Genomic DNA, 25,818 nt, shown 5'->3' on the forward strand with positions numbered 1-25,818 from the left:
AGGCCTCATATGGATTATTTGGTCACCTGGTTTTCATGCCAATGAAGATACATTAGAAAGGATCTAGAGAAAAGTAACTAAGGTAGAAACTAATCTTTGGAATGTGGGGGATGAAGACAGATAAATGCAATTTGCAAAGCCTTGTGAATAGGAAAAAGAGAGAAGATATGATTAAGTTGGTTAAGGGTTGTTACCTGCCAGGTTAATGTGGAAAATGTTTTTCATAAAATGGGAGCATGAGTAGAATAAGAGGCTATTCTTGAAAACTGTAAGGATGGTGTGAGCAATGGAGTGTTTGTCTGGAAAGCGATTAACGAGTGCAATGCATTACCTGTAGTTTGGTGAGTTTTGAGCTAGAAAGTGAGTATGTCATATGATGAGTGTTTTGAATACATGGAGGTCTGGTGTGAATAATAATAATAAATATGTGGTCACTATTACGATAATTTTAACAGACCTTATTAGACCACAGAAATATCAGACTACAACCTGACCTAGAACATTTTCAAAGACTCTTCACCACCATACAGTTCGTTAAGTAAATTATTAAGGCATGTCCTTTCCTAAACTATACCCTGTAGAATACTGCATTTCTGTCACCCCATTCCTGAATTTGGGCATAACCAACTTCCCCGAGATAGAAACTTCTATGGCAGAGATATTAAATGATCACATTCTAATCCTGTCAGTATGCTGTTTTTAAGCCTATCAGACCAGTAAAGATTTGTACAGTTGATCATTAAGACTATATGTGGTTTCTAAGAAGTGACAAATCATGCTAAGTTATACATGTGCCATTTAGATCCTGGTTTAATTGAACATTGAAATGAACATGAAAATACCCAAGTGCTCCTTAAAAATAAATTCAGCCAATTACACTAATCAGTAATGTTTCTCAATATCTAATTAATTTTTATAATTAATATTAGTCTTGCAAATAATAATTTTCCTTGATTGTTATGTTTGTTATTAATAAATACAGATAAAATTGCATGTATTGTAGTCTGTATTAGCAGTTTTAAATCCTTTGCATATACGTTAGTTCTTTGTAGTATTTTCTGGTGTATACTTTTCAGGGTTCACCAGATATGACACTAACAAAATTAAGATTTCATGACTGGCTTCTAATTTACAACTTTCTTCCAAATTAGTGTCTTACTTATTAGGTCTTTGATTTGAACAGCTCTTAATTTGATCTTGTAAACACTCCTAACTGAATCAAACCACCTGTATCATTGATCATCCTCTGAGTCTTTTTCTTATAAATTTTGCTTTAAACACTTATTCCAATAATCTTTCTTCTTCTTTGTTTAGCTGACCCTGCCATCTTCAATTAACCCTCCTACCAAGGTGGATGAAATAGCAAGACTACCCCAGACTTTTTCATGGATCAAAACTTCATCGGCATTCTATCTTTTATCAAGTATTTACCCTTCTCCGCTATTAATCCTTAACGGCGATTTGAGAGCCATTAGCGGGTTAACTGTGGTCGAGAGACTTTTGTGTCAATTGTCTTTACATGTACTCTGTTACTTCAAATTTTCTTCACTGTACTAGGATATTTGATCTTTTTTTTTTTTTGTTTTTTTTTTTGCTGAACAATTTATTTATTGTGTCTTTCAAAATAGAAGTTTCACATCTGCCAAAATAAATAATCAATCCTGAAATGACTACAGATCAGCCTTTGCAATGAATATACTTTAGTTATAGTTAATTTCCTTTGCTTTACTGACAATATAGATTCTTTTTCGCGAATTTTCAAATGTTTGTTTATGTTTAAAATATTTTGTTCAAATATTTATATTTTTAAATAACATTTAGTGAAATAAATATGACATTTTGCTTTCTTTCTTTGCAAAATACCTTTATACGGATTGTCACATTTCAATTTCAGGAACAATTGTTTTTTTTTTTTTTAATGAAACAACAAATGATTATAAACTGCATTACTCGGTTTCCAATATTGTGTCTTTTTTAGTATCAAAAATTTATACCTAACGGTATTTTATCAGAGACTCTTCGCCTTCTTCTTTTGCTGAAAATTGCAACAGAGGTTTTTTTTTTTTGTAGGATGCACATTACTACAATATCCAGTACTTAACCACTGTAGATATGTTGAAAATATAATAGGAAGGATATCCTGTATAGAATGATTAAAAATTTATGCTTATTTTTAGGATTTTTTATTGCAAACTCCCCCCCCCCCTCTCCTGTCCTGGAACTGAGTTGCATAACTACTTTAAATTTCTACAGCTTTGAAAGCTTTCAGACAGTATTCAAAATCTCTTATTTCAGTTTACTGTTTTGACAAAAGAAATAAAGCAATAATATTGTTGTATATCGAAGCTTCTAATTCTGTACTCTTTCTTTGAATCTGAAATCAGCGATCTGCTGAAATTATTCTAAGATTTAGAAATACTATGCTGTATTTTCAACATGTAAAACTGTATACCACACAAAGAAATTTCAACTGTGTTATTTCTATTTCTTTTTTTTTTTTAAAAAAAATCTAAATATTACTACTTCGATTTCTGTTGATTGCTATTTCTAAAATACGTCTTAGAAATGCTGGACAATAATCTTACCTAGAGGAAAAGCTAAAAGTCTTAGATTACTCTTTTGAGAAACACAAGACAGAACGTTTCCGAGAAGTCGCACTAAATTGCCTCAAGCAAGAATGTCTTGTTTCGTTTTCTGTTGTTCAGATATCCTAACACAGTAAAACTGACATTTCTTTTACAGGCTGATGAAGTATTTATGTCAAAAATGATTTCTTTATTTATAGTGATCAATTTCACTTTTATTATCGAAAAATTCTAAATTATTTGATAATTATCTTGAAAAAAAATTACTGCCATTGCTGCTGCTGCTCTTGCTTGCCATCTCACAAATTAATTGTATATTGGGTATACTTTCTAATATTCCTTTCTGCCCAGTAACAAGTTGTAGACTAACAGAGATGAGATTACTACCCCCCCCCCCCACACACACACACTGGGAACCAGATCAAAAGAACATGCCCAGAAGGCAGCACACTAAGTACCTCGTGCAATAACTGAATATTTTACAGGCAGAAATTCCTTGTTCTGTTTTTCCATCTTTCTGATTGATTATCAGACATTTGAAGCATATTCTGATATTGCATTTGTAGGATGATAGTGTTTTTAAATATTAATTTACCCTATTAGCCAACGTCACATGACTTCCTGATTTATAATAATAGGGAAAGAATATGTATATTTTCTGATTTATAATAATCACCACATAGTATCAGTATTGATAAATTAAAGTTATGTGGAACAATTACTAGAGAAAAATAACGAATTAAATAAAAACTGTACCTATGTTTCACATTTATTTTTTCACATTTAAATTTTCACATTTATTTATGTGAAATAAAAAGTTTCATTTGATGCAAAATGCATCAAATGTGAAATAAAGTTCAATTCTATTGTGAAAGGAAATGAAATTTCACATTTGATGCATTTGATATACATATTTTGAATGATAAAAATAAGCAAATGTATCACTTACTTTAAAAATTGGAGAATAAAATATCTGAATGATGCAGAAAATATCTATAACTGTTAATTTCATTTTGTCATGACCAATTATACAGGGAAACCAAGAAAGTAAAAGTACAAAGAACAGTAGATTACTATATAATATAAAGAAAAAATTTAGTGATATGATTAAAGAATTTCATGCTATTCTCTATAAAGCAAAGTTGCTGCGTGTCCTAAAGGAAATTGTGAAGTATTATTCGATTTCGATGGTTTTGTACAAAAATAAAAATAATATAATCTAGAACGTCGGCAGCCGGTTTTCTTTTCTTTTTTTAAAAGAATATTTCAAATAATTATTGTGAATTAATTTCTTTGAGAACAAAGAAAAATGTTTTGTTTAGAAAGCGATTAGAAAAAAATTAGCGCAAAAAAATTAAAAATGAAATTGGTTCTCCAAGGTAAGGCAATATTTAAGTGAAGAAATTATGCAAGACCTTTATTTTGTCCAGAAATTAAAATTGTATTGTACAATAAAAAAAGAAAACAAAAATATAAATAATTTCTCTATTTTTAGTCTATCCTATATAACTAAAATCCAGTTACCCAGCATAGAACAAGGAAGTGTGTTTCTTTTTATAGGCAACTGAGAGGTAGCTACAAATGTGAGATAATCCGATTAACTGTTCTCTTCAGCATGAGGGTTTATCACACCTTCTAATGGACATGGCGGTCAAATTGCACTTCTTATCCATGTTCTTTAAACAGGTGGGCTGAATCATATCCAAATTTAGCTGGACGTCTATAGACGTCCTGGCCGTTTGGGAGATTAATTCTGCTTACATGTTCTTGAATATTAATAATCTCGGGTTCTTTTCCGATATTTCATTTTTAATGTGATATTGATTCTACCATTTGTGCCATCTGTTCCCTTCCCAAATACACACACACACACAGTAATCTCTGTTATCTGATCTTCAAACAATCAGACCTTCAATTTACTGATATTTGAATATGTTAACATGACAATGACTAGTACAACACCATCATTTAACTGACCCTTCAATTATCTGACCTGCAAATTTTTTAATTTCAGCCAGATAATTAAAGGTTTACCAATGTGTATATATACAGTACTAGTGGAATGAATATTATATGCTAACAAGTTTTTTTTTTTTAATGTAGTTCTCATCTACAAAACATTATTAGTAAACCTATATTACATTTATATGGTGAATGGGCATTGCTTAGGTCATAATTTGAAATCCTATCATTCAAGTCTAATGATCCTTGATGTTATTTGCATATTTCAAAGAAAACTGATCAGCCCATTTTTTTGTTTTTATATTTTGCAAAAAAAAAAAAAATTAAAAAAAAAAAAAAAATATATATATATATATATATATATATATATATATATAGGTGCAAACTTGACTTTCTTGTCTGTTTGCTTACTTGGGAAATGGATTAAAACCAGGTTTATATTTAAAATAGCTTGGTATCCTTACATATATTATACCCAAGGTAAAACATTTTCTACATATATATATATATATATATATATATATATATAATAATAATAATAGTTCTTATTCTTAGAATAAGATGTTGAAAATGGCATATGTTCTAAAACTTCTCCTTATCAGCAATAAAAGGATAGAGTTTGGCAATAGATGGTGCTCACCAAAAGTTACATACATTAGCAAGACTTGGCTGGCAGCAAATAATGTAGCTACAGAGATAGAATGTGAAGGATATAGTATTTTCAGAGAGGATAGGATGAGATACTGCTGATGATAAGAGGTGAATTGCAGCCAAAAAGAGTAGATTAGAAAGACAGAGGTGTGGATGGCAGTTCATTTGAAGCAATCAAGATGGCAGTCAGTAGGACAAAATATAAGATCAGTTGCTGCTATAGACCAAGAATGCACAAGAGATGGAAAATATGTATCTCAAAATTAGTATGCTGAGAGTAGGTTGAGTAATTAGTATGGATGGACTTCATCTAAAGGGACACAGATTAGAGGAAAGATCACATGATGGAAAGGAAATGATTATTCACCTACTAAGAGAATTACTCAAAACAGGATGCAATAGAATGAACTCAAGGTTTCAGAGTGTGATGTGGTCACAGGTAGGATCAGAAGCTCTGTCCATAACCGAGGTTGTCAGACATGTGCCATTATTAATTAAGAAAGGATATATGTGTAACTACAGGTGCAAGTGATTATAAGAAGCTTGATAAGAATCTACAAGGGGAGCAGACTAGATTGAAAGGATAAATCAGGTAGGAGTTGATGGATGAGGAATATTAAGCAGAAACTGCAGAAAAAAAATTATATATATATATACATTGTGCAGGGTATATAAGTATATAGTGACCAGCATGACAAAAAAGGCAGCATCAGATTATGAGAAGAAATTAGACGATCAGACCAAAGAAAATTCCCAAAAGTTATTTTTTCTATGTAGCAAGCAAAAGGAAGAATAACAAGTGCTGAGGATAGCGATGGAGTAGAAGCACACAAAATAGTTGAGATACTGAGTGACCACTTTCCAACCGTCTTTCATCCAAGTGAAGATATTATAGTGACAGATGTGGCAGGAACTGATGTTAGAATAGAGGTTGATGAATTAGAAGTAGTTATTACAGCAGATATTCCATAATCTCACTATTAATAAAACTGTGGAAGCTTGTATAATATGAAAATATGCAAAGGAATTGGCATAACTCTGACAACAGTGTTTCACTTAAGTCTAAGCTGTGGTCAAGTCCTAAAGGATTGGGGTGGTGGTGGGGGGGAGGAGCTTAACAGTTCAGTTGCATAAAGGAGGTTAAAAGACTGCAGTAGCAATTATAGATCCAATTAGTAGTATCTTGGATGGTGGTAAAGGCATGAGAAAAAAAGTTGGTCAGAGACAGAATTCAGGATTGGGTGGATAGGAAGGGGATACTCTTAGCAGCAGGTGATAGTTAGTTATATACTAACTTTTTATAATAAAGTGACAGCTGATTCGGATAAAGGAAATAAATGATATGACCCTGCTGGATTTTTTTTTTTTTTTTTTTTTTAAGGCATTTAACAGAATTCCACATGGAAGTGTAGCAAAAGCTAAATTGGAACAAATTGGGAAGTATATATGAAACTGCTGGTGATATGAGGGGGTAGCAGATGTACAAAAAACAAAGGGTGGTAGATAAGCAGAATCCAGGAGAAAGCAGTGGTTCACAGAGCCTTGTGGTATGCCACAAGGCTCTGTGAACCACTGCTATTTAATCTGTACATAAAAACTGTAGGAAATTATTTGAAGGTAAATACTCAGTTTTGCAGATATGCAAAATGTAAACTCTGATCTTCATCTTGTCGCTTTGAATATTATGATTAGTTTAGATTTTGTATCTTGTTTACTAATATTCCTTTATCTGACACACCATTTAATTACTCAAGAATTTCCTTCAGTTATTTTCAAACTATAAATTAAAAATGCCAAGAAATTATATCCTTAATCCAAGTGTAAGCAAACAAAGTTTGCGTATGAAGTAACTTCACGACTGAGCAACTCGTATATAGAGGCTAATGACTTCACATCACTTACATAGTATCCCATTAGCCTCTATATACGAGTTGCCCAGTTTATGAAGTTACTTCACGTGCAAACTTTGTTTGCTTACACTTGGATCAAAGATTAAACCAAGAATATAATTTCTTGGCATCTTTAATTTATAGTATAACGAAGTGGAAACAGTTTCAACAATATTTTTAAACTATTTGATTTTAATACATTCTGGTTATTTCTCCTTTAAAAACAAATTGCATCAACAAATTGAAGGAACAGTCATGAGCAATCCTATTTCTCCTACTATTGCCAACTTCTTCATGGAACACTTTGAACAATGTATTTTTTTGATAACATTTCACCTAGATCTATGCATTGGTACAGATTTGTGGATGATATTTTTGCAATTTGGAATGGCTCTTCCTTTGAATTACAGCAGTTTCTTTCTAAATTAAATGCACATCATCCCAGGATCATCCGGTTAACCTTAGAAGAAGTAGTAAATAACCAATTAGCCTTTTTAGATCTTTGAATTCTTCATCAACAATATGATAGCTTACATTTTTCAGTTTTTCGGAAGACTCATACAGGTTGTTATATCCATGCTGAATCTCATCACCATCCTAGTCAAAAGACTGGAACTATTAAGACTTTAGTACATTATGCTCATTCTTTATGTTCTTCAGACAAAATTTCACAGAAAAAATTACAACATATTAATTCCACCTTTTTATCTAATAGTTTTAAGGATTCTTTCATTAAAAAATCTTTTTAACAGTTATGGTATTTCTACCTCTTCCAATACAAAAGAAATAACTCGTATTCCTATCCCTTGTGCACATGGTATTACAGAACACCCAGTAAAAGTTTTAAAACCATGGAATATTTTTATTGCCTTTTGCACCATCAGAAAAATATCTACCTTTCTCACCTCTCCTGAGGACAAGCTTCCACCTCTCAGTTATCCAGACATTACCAGATTCCTTGCTTTTGTGGGTTATTTTATTTTGGACAGACCAGAAGATCTACTTTTATTTATTATTATTATTATTATTATTATTATTATTATTATTATTATGGGCAACTCCAGGGAGTCCTTAGACTCATCGAGGGAGGCCCTAAACATCATGTCAAGAACTATTCAGCATTCGCACAGTATCTATCGTACTTTACTATTTGTCTAGAAGAACACTTCTTATATTAAATACCATGAGCCTGAACATAGAGTTTATGGGAACAAGACAAGAGTCCCTCGCAAAAGTCATTTCTTCATGGAATATCTTTATAAAGAAACATGTGAAACTTTACTTCATTCATTGTTCTAACTTAAACAGATCCACTGGTCTGCATATCCCATTTGTGGAAGATAGTACTTTTCAAATCTGCTAATCTTTCCTGACTTTATATTGTGTTTATGTATATATCTACATAATTTTGTTTTTAGTAAATTAGGAAATTATTGACCTTATACAGTTATTTTATATGAGCTACTTGGGTGATGCATTTTAGAATTGTCATTTTGTGATCCAGTACTGATAATGCGTGTGATAGTTAGGCAAAAATTCTATAGTAATAAAGTTTTTTATGTGAGTTTTCCTCCATTTTTAAAATTCTGTTGAATATACAAAATTAGATAATGTAATAGCTAATCCAGGTGAAATAGAGAGCTTTTAGGATGATGTAAATTTGTTAACAGTATGGGCAAAAGATCATGGATGTTAATTTAATGTGGAGAAGTGTGAAGTTATGCAGTTTGAAATGAAATAATTATGAGCTGTGTACCACATTAATGGAACTATACTCCAAGAAATTTAAGACGATTTGGGAGTGATGGTGGATAGGAAGTTGAATTTCAAAGTCATTATTACAAAAGTGGCCTATTGAAGAACACTAACAAGCAGAGATAAGGAAGTTATCACTGCTTGATAACAAATCCTTGATATATATATATATATATATATATATATATATATATATATATATACAGAAAAGATGGGATATGACAAACAATTAAGTTACTAAATGAGATTTACAGTATTGATACTGAGGAAATGTTTCAGCACTTGGTTAAAGGGGCAGTACAGGAGTGGTTAAGAACGTAGTAAGCAAGGTTTGAGGGCCAGATTTTTCACTTGGAGAACAGTGAATGAGGGGAATGGGTTGTTGCCAGAATATATGTTAAGCTTCTGTTATTTTGCAACCCTGTTTTGTCTTTTATTTGTTCTTTTACTTAAAACTTCGTGAACTGTCATGAATGGTCGACTGCTGCCATTTATTTATTTCTACTAGACCTTATGTTCTCATGCTCTATAGTCTAACAAATTTATTTGTTTTATGGCTGTGCCAATTAGACTATGTATTGAGTGTGAGATTATAAGATTTTAAACTAAAGACAAAGCAAATATTGTTTTTATTCCCTACTTATATTAATCCTTACCTTATTTTAGTCGTGACTTACTTATTGATCACTTAAACTTTATCTTATATAGGTTCGAAATTTTCAGGATAGTGCATTGACAGAATCAGCCCAATGTGTTGTTCACAAACCATTTAATTAAATCAAAAACAAATATTTTTGCAGTCTTATTCACATTAACATATATATACACAATTTATTCAGACTTAGTTCTATGTTCCTTCTCTTAAAATTAAATCACTATCTAGAATATCTTGCTAGTCAAACTGGAAGAAATAAAACATACCTTAGGCAAGCTTAATTCAATATCATTTTATATTATCTTATTGTACTGATAAACAGACACACTTGATGCACATTCTAGTTCAGTGCTGCCTTTTACACAAATCTTTTGTTCACATGAAAGTGCTCCTTTTTGTCCTTCTTTCCTTCTGCTGGCTCGTTCTTGATTTCCTGCCAAATTTCTTCTTTTCCAAGTCATCGATTATTCTATGCCCTTTATGACCCTTAACATGGTGGCCGATCCAGGTAAGTGAAGATTGAGAATCTTAATACTTGCGATGCTCCTCTTTTGATTACTGACAATGGATCTCACGTGGTGCCGGGCCCAGGTAGAAGATTCAGAAACCTAAGACTTAAAGCATTTCTCTTTCGGTTACCAGCAGTGGACCCAGGTAAGAGAAGGTGAAAACCCTAAGACAAAGTCTTCGATGATTCAGCTTATAAAGGCCTAGACTTCCATCATATGCATGTGCGCGTCTCTCGAAACTTCCATATATAGTCATGTATGGACATCTGAACATGATGACGTCATACTTCGTGCATCTTTTGAAATTGCCATATATGGACATTAACAGTGTTACATAATGACATCATGTGCCACATTATTTTAACAAAGGCTCATGGTCTGGTTGAGTGATGGACTAGTTCGCCTTCATTTGAAAAAGTCTCTGTATAAAGATTCCTCTCATTGTAATTAGAATCAAAGTCATGTTTTCCATTTGAAGGGCACAGTGTCTCATTTATCTTCCAACTATTCTTCAGAAATGCATGTGCCAAAACCCACATAAAATAAAAAAACTTCCAGCTAAATTACTCGTGTGGTCACAATTTCAGTTCCAAACTGTTCTTTCATATAATGAAATGAGTAGATTTGATGGCATTAAGTGGTTACCTTAAAACATAGTAAAAACAGTATATCCTTTATCAGTTGATACCCAAAAATTACATGAAACTAATGGAATAAAATATCTTACAAAATTTTGAGTCAAAACATAGATGAAAAATTTTATCTGGATAACTGCCCAAGAAGAAAACATTACATAGGGATGTGGGGATTTTGGATTAACTTTTGCTTACCTTATTTTACTAGTCAAATGGGAAAGTCATGCAAAATTGTTAAACAAATTAAAAAAGTATATAAAAAAAACATTTTATATTGTAAATGCGCATAAAATATCTTCACCACTAGGCTTCTTGTATAATATATGGAGGCAGCCTTTCAATCAGATTGTGCTAGCTCCTGTAATGCACAGCAAGCTTACTTTTGGATGTGTATGCTACCATGCTTTATGGTATAGATCACTACTCTGACCAGTTTCAACAGTCTTCACAGTATTTGATATGTCAATACACCATTTTGCTTCTTGTACATGGAAAAGGGCTTTTGCATTAATTTAAGTTTCAGCATTTCCATGGGTATAGCTCTCACTGAGTAGTAACCCTTTCCATAATGCATAGGAATATATACATCCAAAAAAAAAGTGTTGTGCATTATGGGAGATTAGGGTAATTTGCTCTGAAGTCATCTTTTTCCATTGTAGCCTAGTCATGAAGAGGATTCACATTACTTCGTTTGCCCACACTTAAATAAAGGATTTAAATAAACAACTTCAGCTTGAATTCAGGATCACTTGTTAACCTCAGCTGCATGAACAAGAGAACCTTTAAAAAAAAAATCTCCAGTAAGAGAAAGAAGAGGAGGAAGGGTAGGATCTCTGTCTTGAGAAGCCAGGAAGAAATTTCATTTATGGACTGGACAGAAAGAAACTTGCAGTTGAATGTGGCAAGGAAGTACCACAATTTTCTCTGACATTCCTTTAACATCATCATCATCAATTTCCTGATATGTATCCCAAAGGGATGTTCAAATTGCATGATCAAGTTTACATTATTATTAATGTCCTTTCAACAATTTTCCTCGATCAGTCTGTTACTTGTGAACACTCCAATATTGTCACATCTAACATTTTGTGCTTCTAAAGCACTTCTGACTGAATAAATCCACCTAGACTTGATCTTCCTCTGGATCTCTTTCCTGCTATCTTGGCATCAAACACCTGTTTTGCTAACCTTTCTTCACCCATTCTAATTAAGTGGCAATACCACCTTAGATTAGCTCTTCTGACACATTCTTGAATGCTAACAATGTCAAGTTCCTTTCTTGGAAAGGAACTTGACATTGTTCTGCTATGCCATCAGTTCACTTCCCTAATTTTTCTCAGAACCTTCACATCTGTGGTCTCTAGTATTTCATCAAGTGCTTTATTTCTGATTCAACTATCAGATCCATAACTTAAAAGTTTAAAATTGTCTTTTTTGCTGCTAGTTTAGTATTTTGTCCTATTTCTCTCTTATTCCATCATCATCAAATTCCTGACATGTATCCTCAAGGGATGTACAGGATATGATAGTACTACTTGAAAAAAATTACATCATTACTAACTTCCTATCTACAATTTTTCTCCAGATCAGTCTGTTACTTGTCAAGACTCCAATATTATCATTATTAGATCTTATATCTCTATCATCTAAGGCACATTGTACCATATCAATCCACTTATATCTTGGTCTTCCTCTGGGTCGTTTTCCTGCCAACCTGGCAGAGAACACTTGTTTTGCTAATCTTTTGTCGCCCATGCTGTTTAAGTGACCATACCACCTGAGATTAGCTCTGCTAACACATTCCTGAATGCCGAGAGTCAAGTTCTTTCCTAATATCCTCGTTTTTAATATGATATTGCCATTGATGCCATCTTTTCACGCCTCTAATCTTTCTCAGGGCTCTCATATCTGCGGTCTCTAGTCTTTGGTCAAGTGTTTTACTTCTGACCCAGCTCTCAGACCCATAAGTTAAAATTGGTTTGAACACCATCTTGTATACAGCTAATTTAGTGTTCCGACTAATTTCTCTCTTATTCCATATGAATTTATTCAGTTGACTTCCTACCATACCAGCTTTGTTAATTCTGTTGTCTATTTCCATATTTAATTTACCATCTTCACTAAAAATCGTGCCTAAGTAGCTGAAATGTTTTACTTGTTCCACAGGTTCCCTGTTCACAACACAGTTGACATTTTCAACAATTCTACCTATCTTTATTATCTTTATCTTTTTAATGCTGACCTTCATACCATATCTATTACAACAATTATTCAATTTTGTCAGGGAATCTTGCAAACTTGTAGTGGATTTATTTAGAAGTATAACATCGTCTGCATAAAGCAAAGAGCTGACATTAACATCTCCAATTCTGATATCATGTTTAATACCACTTTCCTTCATAATGTGATCCATATAGGTAATGAATAACAGAAGGGATAATGTACACCCTTGTCTCACACCAGATTTAACATTAAACCATCTCCCTGTACTTCCTTCAATTCTAACTGCCAACTTACAACTCAAATACAGACTAAGTATTGCTTGATATAATGCCCCATTGAAACCATATACCTATAGCATATTGAATAGCTTCTCTCTTGGCACCTTGTCATATGCCTTTTCCAGATCTACAAAACTTATATACAGATCTTTGTTATATTCCCATGTTTTCTCAACATCTGTCATAAAGGAAATCTGATCCTGACAGCCTCTATTTGGCATGAATCCAGCTTGTTCTTCACCAAACTTCACTTCCACAATCCTTTTCTACCGTTTCTCAAGTATTCTTGCATATATCTTACCAGGAACACTCAGTAGAGAAATACCTCTATAATTGTCACATTCAGTTTTATTTCCCTTTTTATATATGGGTACTATGAGAGCTCCACTCCAATCATCTGGAATTCGTCCCTCTGTCCAGGCCTTCTGAAATATTCAGTGCAGCCACCATAAGACTTTTATATCTCTGTACTTGAGTATTTCTGGTCGAATATCATCTACTCCTGCTGCCTTTCCACGTTTCAGACTTTTGATGGCTTTTTCTACTTCAAGTATGGATATGTATTCCTGACTGCATGCCTGTTGAGTGTTTTATACCAGTGTGCTATCACTGCTTGTTTCAATTAGCTATTTTTCGAAGTAATTACTCCATACTTCAAGGATATCTTTTTCTCCTGTTTTCATGTCACCTTTATCATCTCTAACTCCTTTTACAGCACTCTTTCCTCTATTTCTAAGCTTCTTCAACAACCTCCAGAATACCTTACCAACTTCTTGATATTTATTTTCTATATTCTTGCCAAAGTCATCCCATGACTTTTGTTCAGCTAGTTTTACACAGTGTTTAGCTTTCTTACATTTGTCTCTGTATTCTCGAATAGCACAAGCTGACTTATTTGCCAGGAAGTTTTGATATGCTTTCTTCTTTTCCTTCACTGCCTCATTAACTTCCTGTGTCCACCATGGAGTTCTGATTTTTCTATCCTTGCAGACAACCTCATCACATACCTCTCTGTCTGAATCAATCAGGGTTTTCTTCAAGGCTTGCCACTGAATCTCTAAGGTTTGGTTCCTGTTCTCAAACTGTTTCATTTTTTCTTCAATAATCTTTGTGTATTTTATTAATCTACAGTTCACATCTGAGAGCTGCTCAACTTTTATTCACTTTAAAACTTTCTTACATGTTATTCTTTTCAATATGAAATTCAGTTTTATCCTGCTCAAGACTAAATAGTGATCGCTTCCAATTTCAAATCCTCTGTACACTCTGGTGTCCTGCATCAGGGAGAAAACATCACTATCAACAATAACATAGTCAATGAAACTTTTCTTATTCCTTGCCTCTTCTCTCCATGTGAATTTGTGCCCATTTTTATGTTGGAACATGGTGTTAGTAATAACCACTCCATGTACTGAGCAGAAATCCAACAGGTATTTGCCATTATTATTGGCTTTGTTCTTTTCTCCAAATTTTCCCCAAATATTTTTGTATGTCTGACAATCATTTCCTACTCTGCTATTTAGATCCCCAGCAAGGGCCAACTTTTCCTTTTTCATTGTGTCAGTTGCTTTTTCTGAAGCATCAGAAAATTCCTCCACTTCTACCTTAGTAGAACGTTCTGTGGGACCATAGGCACAAATAAGTCTCATTGTCCAATTCCCCATTCTCATATTTGCCCACATTACTCTACTTGAGACTGACTGCCATTCAAGAAGATTAGCCTCGTATTTTGTGTTGAACACTATGGTTAGGCCTTCTTTTCGTTGATTGACATTTCCCGAATATAATTTTGTATTTATTGTTCAGAAAGATCTCGCCAGTTTTTGTCTTTTTTGTTTCAGTCACCCCTATTATGTCGATCTGGTGCTTATCTAATTCCTCAGCTAGCTCCATTTCTTTGCCATTTAGGCTTCTTATGTTGATAGCACCGATCTTTAACTCTGGTGACGTTGAGTTGGGGTGTGCTTTCACTGTTATTCCATATAAATTTATTCAGCTGGTAATTACCACACCAGATTTGCTTATTCTGTTATCTATTTCCACATTTAACCTGCAATTTTCACTAAAAACTGTGCCTAAATAGCTGAAATATTTACTTATTCTATAGGATCTCCATCTAGAATGCCACTGAATTTTTCTATGCTCATGCCTATTTTCATAGTTTTGTTGCTGATTTGCATGTCAATTTGTTACAGCTGTAATTCAATTTAATTAGAGAATCCTGGAGACTTGCACTAGATGTGTTTAGGAGTACATCAGCTGCATAAAGCAAGGAGCTAAGTGTGACATCTCCAATTCTGATATCACATGGCCTAATGCCACTTTCTTTCATAATGTGATCCATATAGATGAAGAATAAGAGTAGAGATGATGTGCGTCCTTGCCTTACCCTGATTTTACATCAAACCATCTTCCTGTATTTCTTTTAATTTTTACTGCTGACTGACAACTTAAATATAGACTATGGATTGCTCTGTATAATGTTCCATTCACTCCATATAATTGTAGTATCTTGAAAAGCTTTTCTCTGGATACCTTGTTGTATGCCTTTCCCAGATATACAAAATTTAAGTATAGATCCTTTTTTCATATTCACACGATTTCTCAACTATTTGATGTAAAGTGAAAATCTGCTCTTGACAACCTCTATTTGGCCCTGAACAGCTTGTTCTCCAAATTTTTCTTCTATAATCTTTCTCAACCTATTTTTAAGTATGCTTGCATAAATCTTACCTGGAACACTTAGTAAAGAAATTTCTTCGATTCTGACATTTAGCTTTATTCCTTTTTCTATAGATGGGTACTATGAGAGCTCTACTCCAATCATCAGGAATTTGACTTTCTGACCAGGCCATCTGAATTATGAAATGCAGCCACTGCAGAAATTTTATACTTGCATATTTAAGCATTTCTGGTTGAATATCATCTACTCCAGCTACTTTTCCATATTGCACAGTTTTGATGACTCTTTCTACCTCAAGTATTGATATGTACTCTTTTTAGCATTTTTCTCTTGAAATTTTCTAGTGCAGTTGTGTCGTTGCTTGGTTCATTTAACAGTCCTCCTTATCTTCAGTTTTTATGTCACCATTATCATCTTTGATTCCTTTTACAGTATTCATTTCATTTCTAAGCGTCTTCAGTAGCCTCCCGAGTATTCCTAATTCCACCTTCCTAATATTTATTTCCATACTCTTATCAGTCTTCCTATGTCTTTGTTTAGTTACTTTTACACATAGCTTAGCTCTCTTTCATTTTTCTCTATATTATTTTAGTGCATCTTGGTATGCATTCTTCTTTTCCATGGTGTTCTTATATTTCTATCTTTTCAGACAACTTCACCCCATACCTCTCTAGCTGAATCAATCGATCAATGTTTTCTTTTTCAAAGTGTGCCATTGAGACTCCAAGGTTTGGTTCTTATTTTCAATTTATTCATTTTTTCTTCCATAATGCTTGCATAGTCAATTACAATTTACTGTGCAATTACAATTTACTTTAATTGTTTTTATACTGTTCTTTTCAATGTGATATCCATTTTTATTCTGCTTAGTAATGGTCACGTTCAATTTCAAATCCTCTATACACTCTTGCATCCTGAATCAGCGTGATGATATCATGATTCAATTAACATATGGATTTGAAATTGTAGGAACTTCATGAAGAGGATCAGGATGAAGTCCATAATTATTATTTTATTGATTACGTTTGTATCAATATCCATTAGAGATAAAAGTAGCTCTAATAAATGATAGTTCATTATTTACAGAACAAATCCTATGTGCATGATGAACTAAAATTTTCATCATGCAATATTTTTGACAAAGTGATGATGTGAGGCTGCATTAATATATTTAACTGTACAAGTTGGTTTTCCTGATATGGCAAAATTATTTGAATCTGTCATAAAACATGTTTTTGATAAACTTTATTATGCCAAATAAACTTTAATATGACATTAAAAACCTTTTCGTTTTCCATAACACTATCTGGTGTTCGAAAATATCATTCTATTATTGATCATGTAATCTGACTGCATTCATCCATTAGAAATGCCTTCCTAAAACGTGAGCATCCAGTATTAGTTTTCTTTGATAGGAAAAAGCATACAACACTGTTTGAAGATTTGGAATATTGAAAAAAAAAATACATTTTTATCAGAAACTTTCTATCCAACCAAATTTTCCAAGCCCAAGTGGGAACCACTTTCTTCCTGCCATACATCTAAGTGGAGGGAGTCTCAGAAGGTTCAGTATTAAGTGTTATGTTTTTTGCAGTCAAGGTCAACTCAATAACAGCTTCTTCCTCAAACGGTAAATAATACCCTTTATCTGGATGACTTTACCATTTTCTGTTATTCATGTAATTTATGAGGGTCATAGAATGACAGCTACAACAAGCTGTTAACATTCTCTCAAAATGGGTGCTTATAAACTAGTTTAGATTTTCACAGCAGCAGCAGCAGACACTTTATGTGCAGACATGATAACTAACAAAATCATGTGAGGCAATTGCGAGATAAATGCCATAAAGTAATAAACAGTCTGCACACCATATTCATGCATCTCTTTGGGTCCTAACAGATGTTCTCTGCTTCTTTTGTATAGGGCATTTATAAGATTATAAACTTGATTATGGGTCAAAGTCTATGCTTCTAGCAAGCAGAGCACCCTATGATGGCCATACCGTCTTATTCACATCAAGCCATTAGAACTCAATGGGAGCATTTTGAACATCACCCATTCCTAGTCTGTACGTTGATGCAAATGACCCATCTTTGTTACTGAGATGTCAAGAGCTGTTTCTGTTATTAGCAATGAAAATAAAATCCCTATCAATTTTACAATATCAAGAAAACCAACTTGTATAGTTAAATATATTAATGCAGCCTCACATCATCACTCTGTCAAAAACATTTTGGTATGCAGATAACAGCTCACCTACATATTGTGTGGACAGCATAACCATTAAACACAATTCCACCATGGCATCCATGCATACCAGCATGTAGATTTGGGAAATTTATTTTGTACTTGGTTAGACTATAATAAATTTAGTTTAATCCTTTATCCAAGTGTGAGCAAACAAAGTTTGCACCTGAAAATATCTTCAGTACCGCAGCAAGGTGGTGCAACTGTTGGCAACTCGAAGCGAAGATGGACCAAGCTCTCATCACTCCTTGTCTCAGTATCTCCCACCATGCAAAGCACATGTCCTTGCAGACATGTAAAATGCAATACATTGAGGGAAGGGCCACTACCCAGACCGGTTTCGACCTTTATCGAGGTCTCGTCAGTGGGAGGCAGACCCAGAGGTGGTGACACTAAGACAGAAGCAATAGACAGGTCATATTTGACCTCTCTATTGCGGACATGGTGGGAGATACTGAGACAAGGAGTGATGTGAGCTTGGCCCACCTTTGCTCTGAGTTGCCAACAGTTGCACCACCTTGCTACAGTCCTGAAGATATTTTCAGGCGCAAACTTTGTTTGCTCACACTTGGATAAAGGATTAAACTAAATTTGTTATAGTCTAATCAAGTGCAAAATAAACTTCCAACATTTTTCTCTAAATCCAGAGTAATTTAATAATAAGGTGGTACACCAGTTGGCAACTCATATAGGTAAATATGACCTCTCTATTGCTTCTGCCTTAGTATCACCACCTCTGGGTCTGCCTCCTCCCGCTGACGAGACCTCAAAAAAGGTCAAAACCGGTCTGGGTAGTGGCCCTTCCCTCAATGCATAGCATTTTACATATCTGCAAGGACATGGTGGGAGATACTGAGACAAGGAGTGATGAGAGCTTGGTCCACCTTTGCTCCGAGTTGCCAACAGTTGCACCATGCTACAGTCCTGAAGATATTTTCAGGTGCAAACTTTGTTTGCTCACACTTGGATAAAGGATTAAACTAAATTTATTACATGTAGATTTTCTTTTACTAGGCTACAAAAATTTTCCATCTCCCCTGTTGTCTACCAGCTCTTTAATGCTCAGAGAATTGAATACTCCAATTTTGAGCCTATCTATACAGATGATTCAAAATCGGAAGACCTAGTGAGATCTTCTGCTATCTTTCCAGACAGCATTATATCTGCACAAATCCCATTAGATTGTAACAGCTTTACAGCTGTATGCGGTAGAGCTTGCACTAAAATAAATCTGATTGCACCGCTACCAAAGGTACATAATTATATTCAGACTCACCGAGTTCTCTTCAGGCAATAAAAAGTATAGAGCTACAGAAACAATAGTGCCATCTTGAATTCATCACTTCCTTTCTCAGCTGTGGAAGTCACAGTTATATGTACATTGGTTGTATTCCAAACCATGTTGGAATCAAGGGAAATGAGGCTTCAGATACTGCAGCTAGGTCAGCTCGTTTCTCAAACATCCACCACCTGCTTCTACCGTAATTGATGACCGGCAGATTACCAGACACAAACGTTTATCCCAGTGGTAATCATCTTGGAACAGAGAGAAATAATAAGCTCCAACTTAAGCCTGAAATCAAATTATGGCAGTTTAGCTTGCATAGGGTTCAAACAGAGGAAGTTGTTCTTGCTTGGCTACACATAAGCCACAGTCATCTTATGCACCACTTTCTATTAAGAGATGATGTTTCTATGAATGAGTTTTGCGACACTGGACTATCCATCATTCATGATTTTAAAAAAAAAAATGTTTCAAGAAATCTGCTTTTTTTTAAAATTTTTTTTTAACAGTTTGCATTCAATTGGGAATGTTATTTAAAAAAAAAACTTTACAGTGTCAGAAATATGTGTTATAATGAGTAAATTTTGTGTTATCAAAGAATAACAAAGTTTGTCACTTAATATTTTAATTCTGTGTATTATAATTACCTTAGAATCAGAATTATATTTGACATAACACTTTATATTATGTTTGAAATACATTTACTTGAAAATTATTTTAAGCAACTACTTTTTGTAGGACTCTTTACCCTTTTTGGCTGAACATTATAAATTTGAATATGAATTAGTTCAGTATCAATGGCCTAGATGGCTTAATCAACAAACAGAAAAGCAACGTATAATATGGGGGTAAGTTTCATAAATATTTTTTGTTTGTATTAATAAAACGTTTCAAGGCTTAATTGCTTAATATATAATTCTTATATAATTCACACAAAATTCACAAATTCATATGATAATTAGAAATATATATAATTATATTAATATAATTACCACTCTTAAGATGGATGTAATTTTGATTGTGAATTATTCTTCCTCATGTATTACCCATACACCTACGAAGTTTGTCTGGTGACATACTCTGGATTCGTCATTACTGCATGGAGACTGGTCACTCACTGCATGTTCTTGCTCTATCCCTCCATCTAACCTTAAATGAACCAATAATGAAATGTAAAATCATCAACAGAGGCACTGCAATTAAACTTCAAAGCCTGATTCCAACAAAAAAAGCAGATCGAGAATAGTATACATGCCAGACCACCCCCCCCCAAAAAAAAAGAGCTTGCGCATCCACTTTGCCAACAACTGTGCCATAATCACAAGTGATGTTCATCATCACTGACAGTCACTCAAACCAGACTTTTAAAAGAAACTCAAATTGGACTACATCAACTACTGTCCACTTCAATGTCAAAATTACACATTTCCTGAATCTCTTTGCCACAAAGATGGTACGTGCACCTTTATAAGATTGATGTTGTTTACCAGAGTATGGCTAATTTAGAATTCTCTGCATTTGATCTCCTCTGGCTCAGGGTTTCCTAGTGCTGTTTAGTAACATTCATCTGCTCTATATACTGGTCTCCAAACCACTCTGACTTCTTCACCTTTCTCTTACAGAGCTCAACTGTCTGCAATTCAGATATTGAAATAGGGAGGTCATCTTCCTAGGTGACCTTATTGTCCAAAATTCCAACTGGCTCTGCTTTTCTAACACCACAGAGCAATCTGGATAAGATGCAGAAGTTTTTGCTATTAGCAGTGAGTTAATGCAAATTATACATCTACCTATCTAAATTCCTGATGACTGTCTTTACTATTCCAATACCCTTGATTTCTTTCCAGATGTGCTGTAGAAGTTGTGTCTCTCAGTAACTCAGATCACAATATTGTGTGGGTCCCAACTATAAAGGTACTGTATGGTGTCTGGAACTTTTACTATTGTTTCTGCTCTTCTGAGCAAAAACACCTCCTCTGAGCAAGTCACAGAAATTATCTTCACTGGCATGAAGCCATTCATTGTATTAAATATTAAAAATTCTTGTTCACTTTCTAAACCCTGGTGCAATAGAAAGTTTCTCAAAGCAGTTGAATGAAAAAACTCTGTTACCATAGCTGGCTTGCCTCTAGGACTCTCATTTCATACTCATGCATACTGAAGCATGTAATAAATACATAACAACCACAGCAAATCCAAATCTGCTGTCAGAAAGGCCAACAGCAGAAAATTGCCTCTGTCCAAATGGAATCTTCTTGTCCCTTGCTAAGGCATTCAGATGCAATTTCTACTCACTGCACTTCCACATCTCTCTCTCTCTCTCTCCCACACTCACACACACACACACATCCAGATGGCATCACTCTTTTCCTTCAGCAATTGTATATCCAGGCTGGATATACAATTGCTTTCAAGCACTGGAATCTAAGCACCATGTGCCTCCTGCAGTTTTTCAGCAAAAAAAAAGATATCAGAAGGATACTACACAACTTGGACACTAAAATGTCATCTTGTCCTGATGGCATCTCTTCAAAGCTAACACCTGACTATATTGTCTCTACAATCTTCTACACTTAGCTGGCACTTATTCCAGTGCTTGAAAGCAATTGTATATCCAGCCTCCAAAAAAGAGAGAGAGAAACATCCTGTCAAACTACCAACCAATTGCCATCTACTCAATTCCCTCCAGAATAATGGACAAAGTTATCAACAATCAACTTCTCCACTAACTAGAAGCCCACCAGTTAATCAGCAATTATTGTTATGGATTTTGCCATTCAAAATCCATGGCAGAGGTTTGGAGAAATATGTGCTAACAGTTGACGTTTCCAGAGATTTTGATTGTATCTGGCATCAAGTCCTGCTAATTTCTCTCCTTTGATCTACCTACTGGCTTCTGTAATTGGTGGCAATGTTCCCTCTTTTCGAGCTTTACCACCAATGCAGAATGCCTCAGAGTTTGTTCTCTCACTTGCTTTCTCTTTCTCCTATAAATAAATAACTTATGCTCATTCACCACTAATCCTATTCACAGTTTTACTGGTGATAGTGCTCTCCATCATCCTACTCATTTGATAAACCATGCAATGCTCAGACATTTTAAGATTCAAGATGATCTTCAGCCAGTGCCTTGAACACTGATCTCTGAACTATTCTTTAATGAAGTGAGGACAATCTGGTCACCTTCAGTACAACCAAAATGCAGCTTGTCTTTTCTCTTGAAAAAGTGATCTCAGCTCAACTACCTTTATCCTCAGTAGTACATAGTCGCCTGACAGAATCGGATCTCTTTCTGCTTGGAGTGACATTTATCTCAAGCTTCTCCTGACATAAACACATCACATCAACAGCTTCCTCAACATCTAAAAAACTAGACATTCCCTTACAGTCAAGATGCTATTTTTCACACAATCTACTACTATCTGGAAGACTTCATTGGTAAAGTAGGTTCAAGAAATGCACATCGAGCAGCCAATGGAAAATATGGACTGTGCCAGATAAATGAAAATGGAGAAAGAATAATAGAATTTGCTGAAAGCAGAGGTATTCAACAAAAGAAAGAATCAGAAATGGACATGACAAAGTCCAAATGGAGACAGTTAATGAAATAGATTATATTTTAACCCTATATATTGTCAAAGATGCAGATGTAATAAATAGTTTTGATACAGGTAGTGACTACATTAGTGATTAGTGAGATCAAAAATTGTTATCAACAAAAGATGGGAAAGACAAACTGATCAAATATAAAAGACCCTCTATCATTTAACTAAATCTTGAAAGAAAAAAAAAACAAGAGTTCTTCCTGAAAGAGAAGAAAAATTTTATAATATTGATATGATTGAAGACTTGGATAATTGTCTGAAGAAACCTTAAGCCTTCTAAGAAAGAGAAGAGAAATGAAAAGAGATGTAGGCAAGAGAAGTGGAACAGAATTCTCAGATCAAAAATGAGTAAAAGGAGTGTGAAGAGAGTTGTCCATAGGACAAAATAAATTAATAACCCTTAAAGATGAGAATGGAGTATTAATTAAAGACAAAGAATCATTAAGAATAGAATCTTTCTATGCTAAATTACATGAAAATTCCCAAGACTTAAGTGAATATGAAAACAAAAATATAATTCCCTACATGAAAGAGAAAGAGATATGCCGTGATATTTTAAAGGAAGTTCAGCATGCAATGGGTAACATGGGTAATGGAAAGACATCAGGTTAAGATGAATTACTAATAGATGTTCTGAAAGTAGGTGGTGAACCAGTCATTACTATGTTAAGTAAAATTTATACATCATGCCTAAGACAGAAGAGAATACCAAACAATTGGAATAATGCTATCCTTATCATAGTTTTTAAAAAGGGAGACAGAGAAGATATTAAAAGTTACTGCTCTATCGGTTAACTTTCAATGATATACAAAATTTTTAAAAATCATTAGCACAAAATAAACTACATTTTTGCCAACTTCCAGAATAAGCAGAATTCAATAAAAATTACAGTAGCACTATTGATCATATATGTAATAAGACAAATTAACACCAAAATTGCAGTGGTTGCACTGCATAGTTCAGAAAGCATGGACACAGGGATGAATTCCAGATGATTGGAGGAGAGCTCTCATAGTACCCATGTACAAAAAAGGGAAATAAAACTGAATGTGAGAATTAAAGAGGTATATTTTCCTACTGAGTGTTCCCGGTAATATTTATGTATCCTTAAGTAAAGTATACTGTCATAAATATTATTAAATATTAAAAACCATGTATACTTGAGTAAAGGTTGAATATGCAGTGCAGCCCCTGCAAGAATTTTATACCTCCATACTTGAGCATTTCTGATTGAATATCATCTACTCCTGCTTCCTTTCCACATTTCAAGCTTTTAATGGCTTTTTCAGGGTACTTAAAGGTCAAAGCTGTATAACTGAGAGGAGACCTCCAAACAGCCTTTAAAGGAATGTGGTGAAATAACCAAGGCTTCTGACCTTAGTTAGGTATCTACCTGGATACTGAATGAATGAGGATGGGCTTCCAATTTGGGATTTAGATGACCAAATTGTATTCTTATTGGCTTAAACCACAAAAAAAAAAAAAAAAAAAAAAAAAAAAAACATGACAGAATTTCATGCCAGCTGGGATGTTGCCAGTTAAACAAGGTTCCTGTTATTTTGCCAGGGAACCAGAGTGAACAGCAAAAAAGTCAGCTACTGGAAAAAATCCTGAAACACATCCAAACTCTCAACATCACCAGAGTTCAAGATTGGTACTATCAACATAAGAAGCTTACATGGCAAAGAAATGGAACTAGCAGAATAATTGGATAAGTGTCAGATTGATATAATAGGGGTGACGGGGGAAAAAAAGACATAAATTGGTGATCTTCCTAAGCAACAAATACAAAATGTTATATTCAGGCAATAAAAATCAGGGAAAAGAATGATTACATACTATTCAATACTAAATATGAGGCTAAGCTTCTTGAATGGCAGGCAATATCAAGTAGAATGATGTTGGCAAATATAAGAATGGGGAACTGGACAATGAAACTTATTTGTGCCTATGGTCCCACAGAAGGCTCTACTAAGGTAGAAATGGAGGAATTTTTTGAAGCTTTAGATAAAGCAACTGACACAACGAAAAAAGAAAAGTTAGTCCTCATTAATCTAAATAGAGTAGGAAATGATTGTCAGACATACAGACATATTTTCAGAAAATTCGGAAAAAAGAACAAAGCTAATAATAATAATGGCAAATACCTGTTGGATTTCTGTTCAGGACATGGACTGGTTATTGCGAACACAATATTCCATCATAAAAATGTGCATAAATTCACATGGAGAGAAGAGGCAAGGAATAAGAAAAGTCTCATTGATTATATTATTGTTGATAGTGATGTTTTCTCACTCATGCAGGATACTACAGTGTACAAAGGATTTGAAATTGGGAGTGATCACCATTTAGTCTTGAGTAGAATAAAATTGAATTTCATTTTGAAAAGAAAAACATTTAAGAAAGTTTTAAACCAAATAGAAGTTGAACAGCTCTCAGATGTGAACTGTGGACTAAAATACCCAAAGATTATAAAAAAAAAAAAAATGAAAGAGTTTGAGAACAGGAACCGAACCTTGAAGATTCGGTGGCATACGATGAAGAAAACATTGATTGATTCAGCCAGAGCGAAATGTGATGAGGTTGTCTGCAAGGATAGAAAAATCAGAACTCCATGGTGGAGACAGGAAGTTAGAGAGCCAGTGTAGGAAAAGAAGAAAGCATATCAAAAATTCCTGGTGATTAAATCATCTTGTGCCTCTTAGAGAATACAGAGACAAATGTAAGAAAGTTAAACACTGTGTAAAACTAGCTAGACAAAAGTCATGAGAAGACTTTGGCAAGAACATAGAAAATAAATATCATGAAGGTGGCAAAATATTCTGGAGGCCATTGAAAATCTCAGAAATGGGTT

The 25,818-nt window shown here is 34.0% G+C and overlaps 1 protein-coding gene across 4 annotated transcripts in view; it reads left to right on the forward strand.

Moving 5' to 3' along the window:
- Uggt (UDP-glucose-glycoprotein glucosyltransferase) overlaps positions 1–25,818 on the forward strand; it is an 835,069-nt gene that overhangs the window by 714,314 nt on the left and 94,937 nt on the right. For all 4 annotated transcript variants that reach the window (XM_090403047.1, XM_090403050.1, XM_090403049.1 and 1 more), the window contains one exon: positions 20,097–20,206. In XM_090403047.1, the coding sequence (XP_090259173.1) occupies positions 20,097–20,206 (110 nt within the window). The remainder of the gene's footprint in view (positions 1–20,096; positions 20,207–25,818) is intronic.

Source organism: Typopeltis vanoorti, chromosome 13, assembly GCF_054136105.1.
Source record: "Typopeltis vanoorti isolate ZY-2024b chromosome 13, IOZ_Tvanoo_1.0, whole genome shotgun sequence".
Classification (NCBI taxonomy): domain Eukaryota; kingdom Metazoa; phylum Arthropoda; class Arachnida; order Uropygi; family Thelyphonidae; genus Typopeltis; species Typopeltis vanoorti.